Here is a 12692-nt window from a genome sequence, read left to right on the forward strand (position 1 = left end):
TCAAGAATCAAGTTCAAGGTCTCAGTCCTTATCTTCAAAGTGCTCCATGGTCTGGGGAATCTAAAAGATCTGGGATGAAGACCGTGGTCAACAACTATGCTTCTCAGGCACAATGGAACTCTGAACAATAACAGTAAAGTTTGTCTGTGCAGAAGAAAGAACTTTCTCTGGGGGTGGTCGGAGACTGTGGAATGAACTCCCTCAAAACTAAGGGTCAGCACAAACTTCACCACTTTCTGCTTCAAGTGCAAGGCACATTTGTTTGACCTTGCCTTCTCTAATATAAACACATCACGACAGGTATAGATATATTACAAAGAACCTCCACCACACTATCAAAACAAGACACCCTCCTGAACACACTTCTCCCTCTGGGAAGCCAATGAGAGAAAAAAATGCCATGTGACAGATGTGTAATCACATTGCTTAATGCACTGTTGGAAGGTGCTCAGATACCACAGTGACGAGCACACTATAAGAATCTATGTAGAATAGAATAGATAGGGGAGCCCTTTCTGTGACATAGCAACTGACTCATCAGCTCCCATATCTGGGCACAAAAGCCCCTTTAACAGGTGACGCAGCATACACCTGCAGCAGCTGGATAGATCAATTTGTGCCCAGAAATGAATTTTTTTGGTGGCCACTTTTTAGGACTTATGAGAGTCTTAGGAATGCAGTGTTAAGGTGGGTGACTGCCACTTAGAGGTAGTAGTGAGCAAATATTTTACTTGTTATTCTGAAATTAACATTTACCAACAGATCTAACTATGATAAAAATAGCAAAGGAACATCTATTGGAAGTCTATGAAATGTGTAGCATAAACAAACTGCTATAAAATCAAGAAATTTCAAGGTGAAATAAATTACAAACCAATTCAATTGCTAGTGCAGATGTATAGAAGCTAATACTCTGTGGTGAATAGAACAAGTCTGATTTATTCTGTTTTTAGTAAACAGAGCAGGAGGTTGATTGTAAATGGCGTGTTTAACAAAATAGACTGAACATATGAAAAACTATTCACTTTGAAGACTTACAACCCACACATGTCATTTATATCATTCAGGCACTCAACACAAAAGATTTATTGTTTTTGGCAAAATAAGCTGCAAACATCCTTAATTGGGATGCAAATTTAATGCATAGCTTAACACTGTTGACAGCTAAAAGGCTTATATGGAGATTTCGATACATTTTTCCACTTACGTTACAGATGGTAAGCAGCAGATATATAGTAAAGAGCCAGAGCTATTTAAAAAGTGTACCATTTTTATTTCACAGTTTTTATATGCTTGTCAGCATTACAAGACTTACTTTGAGTTTTTCTTCTTGAGAAGCATATGAAATGAAAAAATTGGTTTTCACGATGAAATACTTGAGAATAATTGAAAAGATGAAACAGTCTAAACTTTTCAGCTCCAACTGAGAAACAGCTTATTTTATCAAGCCCGTCAGACATTTGATAATTGTTGGCATCTATATTGCTTTCCCACTGATGAAAAAGGATTAGATTACAAATTACAAAGAATTATTGATTTTTTCTGTTCTCCAAATGTTGGAGTTCTTTGTTCACGAATATGTGAGACATAACGCTTGCATATTAGACCACAGCTGGAATTTTAGGCCTGATCCAACTTCCACTGAAATCAGTGGAAAGATTCTCACTGACTTCAATGAGATTTGGGTCAGACCTATTGTGGTCAGGCCCTGTGCAAACTTCTCTACACAACTGTAGTTAATGCAACCTAATCCTGTAACTGGCTACACCCTTGAAGATGTCTGTCTTCTGATTGTGGTGTATTTGTACACTGAGGACAAGTAGGTGGATTCTGGCCAGCTGACTCACTTCCCTTAGATTTAAAATCATACATAAAATATATGTCTCCAGATCTGAATAATTCATTGCATCATACAAAATCTATACAAACTCTGAACTGTCCTCTCCCTCATAATGCAATAACAGCTTTTTATGACATTTTATTTTACTCTAAAAAGTTAGTAAATGGTTGTTATGCCAAATCCTATCACTATCCCTTGACTAGCAGGCAGGAACTCTTCATTATTTCCTAGAAGACACACCTGACCCTCCATGTCCTTAAGAGAATCTGACTTTTCATATTTTGAAATTTACGATACTCTAAAAATATGTAAACTGGTGAACGGTATTCAAACTAAGGAGCGCAATGTAAATATAAATGTAATTTACTCCCATTTCTTAGCATCTTTATGCTGCCAGAAAGGTGCAAAATGGCCTTCATGTAAATGAGAATTTGGCCATTCATATTTTAAAGAATTCCTTGTAGCTCACTTTGCTTAAAAAGTGAGAATTGCCAATTCTTGTTTTGCTACAGAAAATAATCTTTCTAATAAAACTTTGTAGGACTCCCAAAAATAGACAAAATGAAGCAAAATGTCTCTCTGAAAAGATCACAGCTTTGCAAGGAAAGGTAGAATTTCAATTAAATTGCCCTGTTTATGACTATCTTTTTGTCTTTCATACAGTACAAAACACTTACCTCATTGACTGGAATAATGTTTTTGACGTTGAAGTAGAATCCAAAGTAAACCATATTAAAAACTCCATGGCGGCCCAATGTTGCAGTAAGGCCTTTGTTGAGTCCACGGAATCCTAAGCCATCAGTTGTAATAATTCGCCGTGCTTGGACAAAGGTTGATGGTTGCTGCACATGTAAAACAAAAGAAAGAAGAAATAATTTTTACAAACAGTAAGTGTAGTAAACTATCCACAGAGCCTCATTTCAAACCAGACCACTATCAACGTGTTACCAACTCTTGTGATTTTATCACGAGTCTCAAAATATTTGGTGCGTTTTCTCAAAGCCCCAGCCCCTGGAATCTTGAGGTTATGTGAGAATCACAACTTTCATTGAAAAAAAAAAGTTTCTAACCCTCATGATTGCAGAGAAAAGCTTGAAACCATGATCCAAATGTGTCCTAAGGGCTCAGAAACCAGGAGGTGAAGGAAAAGACCCCAAAATTCTTATGTTTTGAAATCTCATGATCCTTATACCAATCTCATGAATTTTTGTTGTCCAACTCATAATTTTTGAATGCGTGGAGTTGGCAATACTGTTATCAGCAGAGACGCTGTGTTGCTAAGGTTGCAGTAGATGAAAAGCCACATACAAAGTGTATTTGAAAATGCCTCTGTATGGATTTAAGAGCCTAACTTTAGGCAAATTATTTTGAAAATCTTGGTCTATATTTATTATAAGTATATTGAAATTAGTGTTTGCAATCTAGTCAAAATGGTTCTCCATTTTCCTGCTTACACGTCCTAATGGAAATTATGGTTTGCCTCTCTAATGAAACATTTTACTTTAATGGGAGCTGTTGGATTTTGAAAATCAGGCCACTTATTTAAATTCCCTAACCTGGATTTAGGAATCTCATTTAAGATATCCTGTTCTGAAAATCCTGGCCTCAAGGGATAGAAACCTTCTTAGTTCAGGGCATAAGACAACCACTAACTAATGGACGCTAGGAAGAAATTTCCTCTATGGGCAGGTTATTACCTAAGTATCCATTACAAAGATTCTAGCACCTTCCTTTGAGGTATGTGGTATTGGCTGCTGTTTGACAGGCCATCAGAATAGATGCACATTTGATACCACATGGCAAGTCCAGTGTTCCCAAATGTATTGTACTAGATTTGGTACAGTGAATTACTTTCACAGGTTAACATTAACATTTTAGCTCTTTGCTTTAAGTCACAAGTATTAAAAAGGTCATTTAAAAAGCCTGTTTGCTGACTTGTCCTTGGTTTTCACTAAAACATAATGCCACTTTTGTATAACCAAATATTTAATCAGAAAGGCAAAACATTACTTCCACTAAGATGCTTAAACAGGAAAATGTAGAACAGTTTTGACTAGAACTCTGTAAACACTGCTGATGTCAATATACATATTTGTTTAATGGGCTTCCATTTTAAAATATCACCCTGGCAGATCAACATCATCAGCCAAATGATCCCAATTATACCCAACACAACAGGTTACTGCTTATTTAGGTTACAGCCAAGTTTTCTTTTCTTTTACTATTTAGGTTCATTTGTCCTTTGCATATTTAGTAACTAATATTGACCCGCTGATGCTCTGCTATCCATCTCTGTCTGTAGAAATAAAAAACAAACCAACCCTATTTTATCATAATGATTTACTTTTGTAGCTACACACAAAGATATCAAAGCTCTTTACTATAGATGAGCATCTATACACTGAATGCAGATATTCAAACTGGAATTTGATCAGGAGACTAGGATTAATGTCTTTGCTCTTGGAAAAATTCAGACTGGATCTTTAAAGATAACCAGCAGTCATGAACTCAGTTTCAAGTCTCTGCTAAAGAAGGCAACTTCAACAATACAGTGCCCACTGGCATTAAGCTGGATTATTGATTTACTAATGACTCAGAGGGGAAGGGATGCCAGCTGCTGAACACCTGATGCCAGTTTTGGCAGCAGAAGATTTTCGTTGGCAAAGCACAGCTCTGACCTTGGTTAGCTTTTGAAACCTGAAAAGATCCAATGTGTACGGCTGCTAGCATTTGGCCATTGATAAATACCCACTGCAGTGTTTCTATTAGGGGAATTCCATGATGTCAGAGTGCTGGTGTGTCAAATCTGGGGGTCTTCCTCTTTAAACCAACAGACCCCAGAAAGATGCTCAGATATCACAGAACTATCCAATGGTCAGCACACTATTGGTGTGCAGTCTCCCTTGTTCCTTGAAACAGGCTGTATTTCTTATTTAAAGGTAACAGCCAACATAATATGTAAATTGAATTAAGTTTCATCACATGGCATGAACTACACAATGGGATAAGTGCAGACACTGCTTAATCCTTTTAGAAAAACGCTGCGTTGTTACAGAGTGAAGCCACATCATATAGTAGGTAGTAACAAGAATATGCTACTCATGAGGAAATAGGTCTGGGTTTTGGTAAGTTAAGAATTTTTAAAAGAAAAAATATAATGTCTTCTATTTCTGACATCTCTTTTAGCATATCCAAACAGGAATGTGACAGATCCTCAACTGGTAGAAGTCAACACAGCTCTATTGAAGTCATAAAATCATAGAATAATGGAACTGGAAAGGACCTCGAGAGGCAGGACTAAGTATTATCTAGACCAATGGTGTCCAATAGAAATTTGATGCTAGCCACACTGCTAGCCATACTTGTGGTTTTGAATTTTTCTTATTAGCCACATTATAAAAAAGCCACATGCATTAGCCACAATTCAATAGCCTACTAGCCACATGTGGCTAGCGGTGAACGTATTGGACACCGCTCATCTAGACCATCCCTGACAGGTGTTTGTCCAACCTGCTCTTAAAAATCCTCAATGATGGAGATTCCACAACCTCCCTAGGCAATTTATTCCCGTGCTTAACCACCCTGACAGTTAGGAAGCTTTTCCTAATGTCCAACCTTAACCGCCCTTGCTGCAATTTAAGCCCATTGCTTCTTGTCCTAACCTCAGAAGTTAAGAACAACAATTTTTCTCCCTCCTCCTTGTAACAACCTTTTATGTTCTTGAAAACTGTTATCATGTCCCCTCTCAGTCTTCTCTTCTCCAGACTAAGCAAACCCAATTTTTTCCATCTTTTCTCATAGGTCATGTTTTCTAGACCTTTAATAATTTCTGTTGCTCTTCTCTGGATTTTCTCCAATTTGTCCAAATCTTTCCTGAAATGTGGCACCCAGAACTGGACACAATACTCCAGCTGAGGCCTAATCGGCACGGAGTAGAGCGGTAGAATTACTTCTCATGTCTTGCTTACAATATTCCTGCTAATACATTCCAGAATGATGTTTGCTTTTTTTTTTTCAACAGTGCTACACTGTTGACTCATATTTAGCTTGTGATCCACTATGACCCCCAGATCCCTTTCCTCAGTATTCCTTTTTAGGAAGTCATTTCCCATTTTGTATGTGCGCAACTGATTGTTCCTTCCTAAGTGGAGCACTTTGTGTTTGTTCTTTTTGAATTTCATCCTATTTACTTCAGACCATTTCTCCAGTTTGTCCAGATCACTTTGAATTGTAATCCTATCCTCCAAAGCACTTGCAACCCCTCCCAGCGGTATTGTCTGCAAACTTTATAAGTTACTCTCTATGCCATTTTTGAAATCATTGATGAAGATATTGAATAGAACTGGACCTAGAACTGATCCCTGCGGGACCCCACTCGTTATGCCCTTCCAGTATGACTGTGAACCACTGATAACTACTCTCCGGGAACGATTTTCCAACCAGTTATGCACCCACCTTATAGTAGCTCCATCTAGGTTGTATAGTGAATAGAGTTCAGCCAATTTACACCAGTGGAATATCTGGCATTATATTTTTAGTTACATAAAATGTTAGTAAAACTTACAAAGCACCTAAGTGACTCAGTCCCATTTACTTTTTTTTTCAAGAGGACAAATAAAAACTTATTTGATTTTCAATGGGAATTAGGTCCCTAGGTGCTTTTGAAAATTTTACATGAATGACTATGACATAACCATAGTACTGCAATTAGGGCATTGTTAGCATTTTCATTAATCATCAGTGTATTTTGATTCCTTTTTTTAAGCTCAAGAGCTTTGATTTCAAAAATTGAAGCTTTGATTTTCTAGAACAATTACTATGAGGAATATCACTGATTTTTTTATTTTATTTTTTTGAAGATCAGAGGAGAAAAACGTAGAGGATATAGGTTTCATTTGGGGGGGGGGTAATAATTAATTATAACTCACTGCAAAGAAAAGCAGTGAGGTGGATTAAAAACCCTGTGAGGGAGAATAAAGTCTCTGGAATTTATGTGCGGAGAGGATGTTGTGTTCCCATTTAGTGCTGCTGGAACTAGTTTGCTCACAATATGGTATTAATACATTTATACTCAAAAGGAAAAGTTTGTATCGAGGCAGGCCAATTATATCTGCAGAGGTATAGAGAAGGTCTGATTATTTGTTCATGGAACTGACAGATTGTAATACTGGTTCACGATTTTTTCATATTACAGAGCACGTCATACGAGAGAACGAGAGAGAGAGAGAAAGAACTTTTCATGAATCACCTTTCCAGCTCCCCAATTGCTTTACTTTCCATACAGTATTCTCTGTGGCCCTATTGACCATGGAGGAAGGAGGGTCCATGGGTTAGAGTGTTAACCTAGGCTACAGAAGACATAGGTTCAAGTCCCTGCTCCGTGTACTTTCTGTGTAACCTTAGGCAAGTCACTTAACCTCTTTCTATGCCCCAGTTCCCCATCTGTAATATGGTGATAACAGTATTTTCGTATCTTATATGGGTGTTGTAAGAGCATCACAAAGAGGAGTAAAACATCTGGCTCCTAATGTGCAACTAGGTACTTTCCCTATATTTATTATTTTGTCAGCAAAGTTTCCTATTCCACCTTTGTTAAAATAGCATTGCTTAGAGGGAATGGCATTATTTCATCCAAACAGCCTCAGAGAAAGTTTTCTACAATGAGCATAGAGAGTCTGATTAAATATTAAAATTAACTTTTAAAGTATTTCTTATATTTAACAAAGTATTGAAAAAATAATGGAATAGTTACCATACCTCTGTGAAAGCATTCCGATTTGCCTGTAAGCTAACCTTTACTACTTCAAATGGGTTAACCACAACTGCTTCTGTTAATCCAGATCCCAGACCAGCAACTGCAAACGTCTAGGGAAATTAAATCAATCAATACTTAAAAATCAAGTTTTCATGAGCACTGTTGTAAAATGTCTCATACATCACATGATGAAGCTGAATGATATGATGAAAATGGAGAGACCTTCACTAATGCAGCAGTATACCATTACTAAACAGCTTTAGCCCTTGATTCGATGTTGACAGTTCATGAAGAAGAAATTACAAAAACCAAAACCACATTCCAAAAATTCAAAATAAAACGTCAAAGTCCTATCAACAATGAATTCTCTCTAGCTGGAAGGAAAGCTGTGTTACTGATTTAAGATGCATACATGGAAAAATAATGTTCCCATGTTATATTTGGGTGGAGTTTGAATGCAATAAATAATAATTTTGGTTTTTTAAAATATAGATGTAGCTATGTAATACTTAAAAAAACTTCTGTGTATTCAGCATTAAATCAAATGCACTTAAAATATAGTAAAAGTAATGAATATTCCAGGCTAAATTGTGAAGCACTTACTCAAGCAAAATGCCCACTTAGAAGGAAAATTCTCCATAGGTAAATTTCAACCCTGAGATGACTTAAGTGGTACTTAAGTGGTGCAGAGGGCTGGTGCTGGCCCCCTTCACTGGGGTGAATTCACCCCATCTGCTCAAAAGATCAATGGCACAGTATGGCCCTGAGTAAGGCCTGTGCTTTGCACTCAGGTAGAATACGCCAAATTTAGAAAGATAAAAAATGGTTTACTTTGTTCATAATCGATAAACAACAGCTAAGTTTCAGAGCAGTTAAGAAAATTCAAAATAATTAATCTTGGGCTGTTTGTTTCTTTATTTTAATCTCCAGTGCCAGCCACGTATAAGCCACTCCTCTACCACCTTAAACCCACAGCATAGTATATGAGTAAACTGGCTGAAATAGGAAAAGAACCATGGTGGGAGGAAAGCAATAGTCAGGAAAACTTTCCATTCAGCTCACAGGGGGCCAGACGGTGACTGACTCTGAATGTTCAAGAAGGGAGAGGGTGGCAGGAGCCTTTAACCCTTTGTTCACTTATACAGAGGCAGTCTCTGTCCCAGTCATTCTGCACCCGGAACACTGGCCATGCTGCCAGTAGGGCTATATTTCCCTCATGGGATGGGAGCATGGCCCCACCCCTTCATTAGCAGTTGTCGGTCTGAAGCCAAGGGGAAGAGGGTGGGAACACTTGTTTCTCCTTTTCAGTGGGACATGAACTCCACCAGAAGACCTGGTGGTATTCCACTTGCCTCAGCCTGGAGGTATATAGAAAACCTCTAGGATTCCTCTTCTCCTCCCCACCCCCAATGGCTATGGCATTTAAGACACAAGAGAGCCCTAAGTGTAACTGAAAACGATAGCAATGTAATGAAAGCGGCATTATTCATTAAAAAAATTATTGGGATGTTTGTTGCCCAGTACAGCTGCTATACGAATCAAAGCTGCTCTTTGTTAAGAACGTACGCTGTTATGTTTACTAGTTTTCACCATGCTGTTCTTGGAAAAGGGTGGCAATACACCAAAAAACCTGAAACCTGCTCTTTCCACTTGCCAGGGATGCAAATGACAGCTTCTCCATTGTACATTAAGAAAGGGGGAGTTTGCTGACAACATGAGGGGACTGTAAACAACCATGGCACCAATGGAGTACTTAGGAGGAGGAAGTTTCATGTGAAGAGTTTACCGTCCTGCATGAGAAGGGCAAGAGCATGTTGTTTCACACAGACAGTACCTGGGGTAACGATAAACTAAAGGTTTCCTCTCTATTTTTACACCCTTTAGCAGGCACAGTATAGTCTAATATAGGGCACTTATTCTTACAAGACAAGTAACCATATATTTTCTTTGTCTATCACAAACTTCCATCCCAGGAACCAAAACTGTAAAAAGAATTCTAATCCCAAACTCACCTGACCACAAAATCTATAATCCAGATGTTCAGGATTTTATTATTTATTACATACCCTTTTCCAAGTAGTTCACATTTTTTTAGTCTTGCTTAAAACTCAGATACATGGATTATTATAAACAGAATACAGGTGTCTCTACAAAGTGTGAGGTGTTTTATGCATGCCAAAATCTTTTTAAAAGGGAGTAGACAGGAGGCAAGAGATTAAAAGTAGAAACATCGAAATGAAATCTGGTTGAAATTTTTCAGACAAAAATTTTCAATTAAAAATAGCCTTTAAAAAAAAACCATGAAAATTGTTGACATTCTTCATTTTCCCCAGAAAACAGCATCGTGCCACTTTTTCACATTTGTTATTGAAAATATTATAGAAAATGATATAAAAATGGTTGTTGACGTTTTTTGTTTACCAAAAAAAGTTGCTGAAAAGGTTAGCAAGATCTTCATTTAATGAAAAGCTGGGTTTTGATAATCAAAAAATGTCAATAACCATTTCAATCACATTTTCAATGGTGTCTTTGATAAATATATTTCCAAAAATATTGAAAAATAAACAATGTTTTGACCACTTCAAAATGAAAACTTTGAAACTTAGAAATTTTTTTACAAAATGAGTTTTTCCATTTTTTGACCAGCTGCAACTGAAATGTATTTACTATGGTAACTTATTGATTTTTCCAAGATATCACACATTATACTTTTGGACCCTTCCCATGTTTTCCAAGGCAACACCTTCATTTCTGCTATCTGCAGCTCAGATACCTGGCATGTTTTTTCTGTTGTATTTCACACGGGCATCACGCTAAGTATCTTGGTCCTTTTACTTTTGGGGAAGGGTAGAGGGACATCCAATATTTCCTTAAATGAACGAAAACCCTAATTATGTATTCACACTTACCAATCCTGGTGATAGTGAAGCATGTCCTAGTAATTTCTTGTATTGTTCAAAGGTGAAAAACTATAAATTAAATACAGTTACATTTAAAACTCAGCATTGTTTAGAAGATTTTATTACAAGATATTTATTTGATTTAGAAAAAAGAGACAATGAAGGCCTGATTCTCCACTGTCTCATACCCTCTGTAGGTACAAGTGTAAATGACTACATAAGCTACAAGGTAGCGGAGAATCAGGTCCTTCAGATGATTTAATGAGTAAATAAGGCATAAAGTTAACACAAACGGAATTAAAGACATTGAGCTATTGTACACAAGAGAAGATTTGCAATACATAGTTCTTGCTTTCAATTTACTAACCTTTGCTCTAATGGCTCATTTTCAGATGTTTTTATGTAAGTTACAGAATAGCTAATATAATCTTTTTTGTAATAAATTAACTATATTATTTCCATTTTTGTATGATATTAGTACACTTCTCATCAGAGAGATGCAAACTGATAGAATTGCAGAATGGAAGTTTGTGTATCTTTCTGTAGTCTTCCACCATGAAGTGATATTTTTCTTCCAATTTCTTCCCTCCTTTAAAAATAAGTCTCACACAGAACTGTTTAATTTTGCTTAAGGGACTGTCCTCAGAAGTGCTGGGCATATACAACTCCTCTGAGGATTAGTTTCACAATCAGTGCCTTTTGTATTGTAACTTGAGGGGAGAGATTGGAAACTGGGAAAGCAGGATTGGTCCTGCTTTGAGCAGGGGGTTGGACTAGATGACCTCCTGAGGTCCCTTCCAACCCTGATATTCTATGATTCTAATTTAGTTTTTCCTGCACCTCATTGTAACGAGCCAGCCAGGATTGAATGATACCCATTGTCACCTAAAACTTTCCTTGGATGTTTCAGCACACCAATTGTCCAGTGTTGCCAGATTCAAAGACAGAACAACTGGAGGGCCTTGTTCTTGAAAGAAGAATACACAGGGTGAAACCCTGACCCCACTGAAGTCATTGACAAAGTTCCTGCTGACTTTAATGAAGACAGGATTTCAGCCACAGTTCCCAACTTCTTGGGTGTAAATTCAGAAAGTTCCAAATCATCTAAATTTGCAAATGTACTGCTGAAATAATGTTTCATAGAATCATAGAAGATTAGGGTTGGAAGAGACCGCAGGAGGTCATCTAGTCCAACCCCCTGCTCAAAGCAGGACCAACCCCAACTAAACCATCCCAGCCATGGCTTTGTCAAGCTGGGCCTTAAAAACCTCTAAAGATGGAGATTCCACCACCTCCCTAGGTAACCCATTCCAGTGCTTCACGACCCTCCTAGTGAAACAGTTTTTCCTAACAGCCAACCTAGACCTCCCCCACTGCAACTTGAGACCATTGCTCCTTGTTCTGTCATCTGCCACCACTGAGAACAGCCTAGCTCCATACTCTTTGGAACCCCCCTTCAGGTAGTTGATGGCAGCTATCAAATCCCCGCTTTACTCTTCTCTTCTGCAGACTAAATAAGCCCAGTTCCCTTAGCCTCTTCTCATAAGTCATCCTTTCTGTAGTGGGGGCCCAAAACTGGACACACTATTCCAGATGTGGCCTAACCAGTGCCGAATAGAGGGGAATAATCACTTCCCTTGATCTGCTGGCAATGCTCTTACTAATGCAGCCCAATATGCCGTTAGCCTTCTTGGCAACAAGGGCACACTATTGACTCATATCCAGCTTCTCGTCCACTGTAATCCCCAGGTACTTTTCTGCAGAATTGCTGCTTACCCAGTTGGTCCGCAGCCTGTAGCAGTGCATGGGATTCTTCCGTCCTAAGTGCAGGACTCTGCATTTGTCCTTGTTGAACCTCATCAGATTTCTTTTAACCCAATCCTCCAATTTGTCTAGGTCACTCTGGACCCTATCCCTACCCTCCAGTGTATCTAACTCTCCCCCCAGCTTAGTGTCATCTGTAAACTTGCTGAGGGTGCAATCCATCCCATCATCCAGATCATTAATGAAGATGTTGAAGAAAATCGGCCCCAGGACAGACCCCTGGAGCACTCCGCTTCATGCCGGCTGCCAACTAGACATCGAGCCATTGATCATTACCCATTGAGCCCAACAATCTAGCCACCTTTCTATCCACCTTATAGTCCATTCATCCAATCCATACTTTTTTAACTTGCTAGCAAGAATACTGTGGGAG

General features: G+C 38.2%; 1 protein-coding gene across 21 annotated transcripts in view; it reads right to left on the bottom strand.

Moving 5' to 3' along the window:
• Positions 1-12692, bottom strand: part of SLC25A21 (solute carrier family 25 member 21) — a 396583-nt gene that overhangs the window by 17890 nt on the left and 366001 nt on the right. For 20 of the 21 annotated variants that reach the window (XM_073349071.1, XM_073349072.1, XM_073349076.1 and 17 more), the window contains 3 exons: positions 10505-10564; positions 7598-7705; positions 2518-2682 (listed from right to left, as the gene is read on the bottom strand). In XM_073349071.1, the coding sequence (XP_073205172.1) occupies positions 2518-2682; positions 7598-7705; positions 10505-10564 (333 nt within the window). Of the gene's footprint in view, positions 1-919; positions 1494-2517; positions 2683-7597; positions 7706-10504; positions 10565-12692 lie in introns of those variants that run through there. The other variant, XM_073349074.1, reaches the window with a different exon arrangement.

The sequence above is a fragment of the Lepidochelys kempii genome, chromosome 6, assembly GCF_965140265.1.
Source record: "Lepidochelys kempii isolate rLepKem1 chromosome 6, rLepKem1.hap2, whole genome shotgun sequence".
Taxonomy (NCBI): domain Eukaryota; kingdom Metazoa; phylum Chordata; order Testudines; family Cheloniidae; genus Lepidochelys; species Lepidochelys kempii.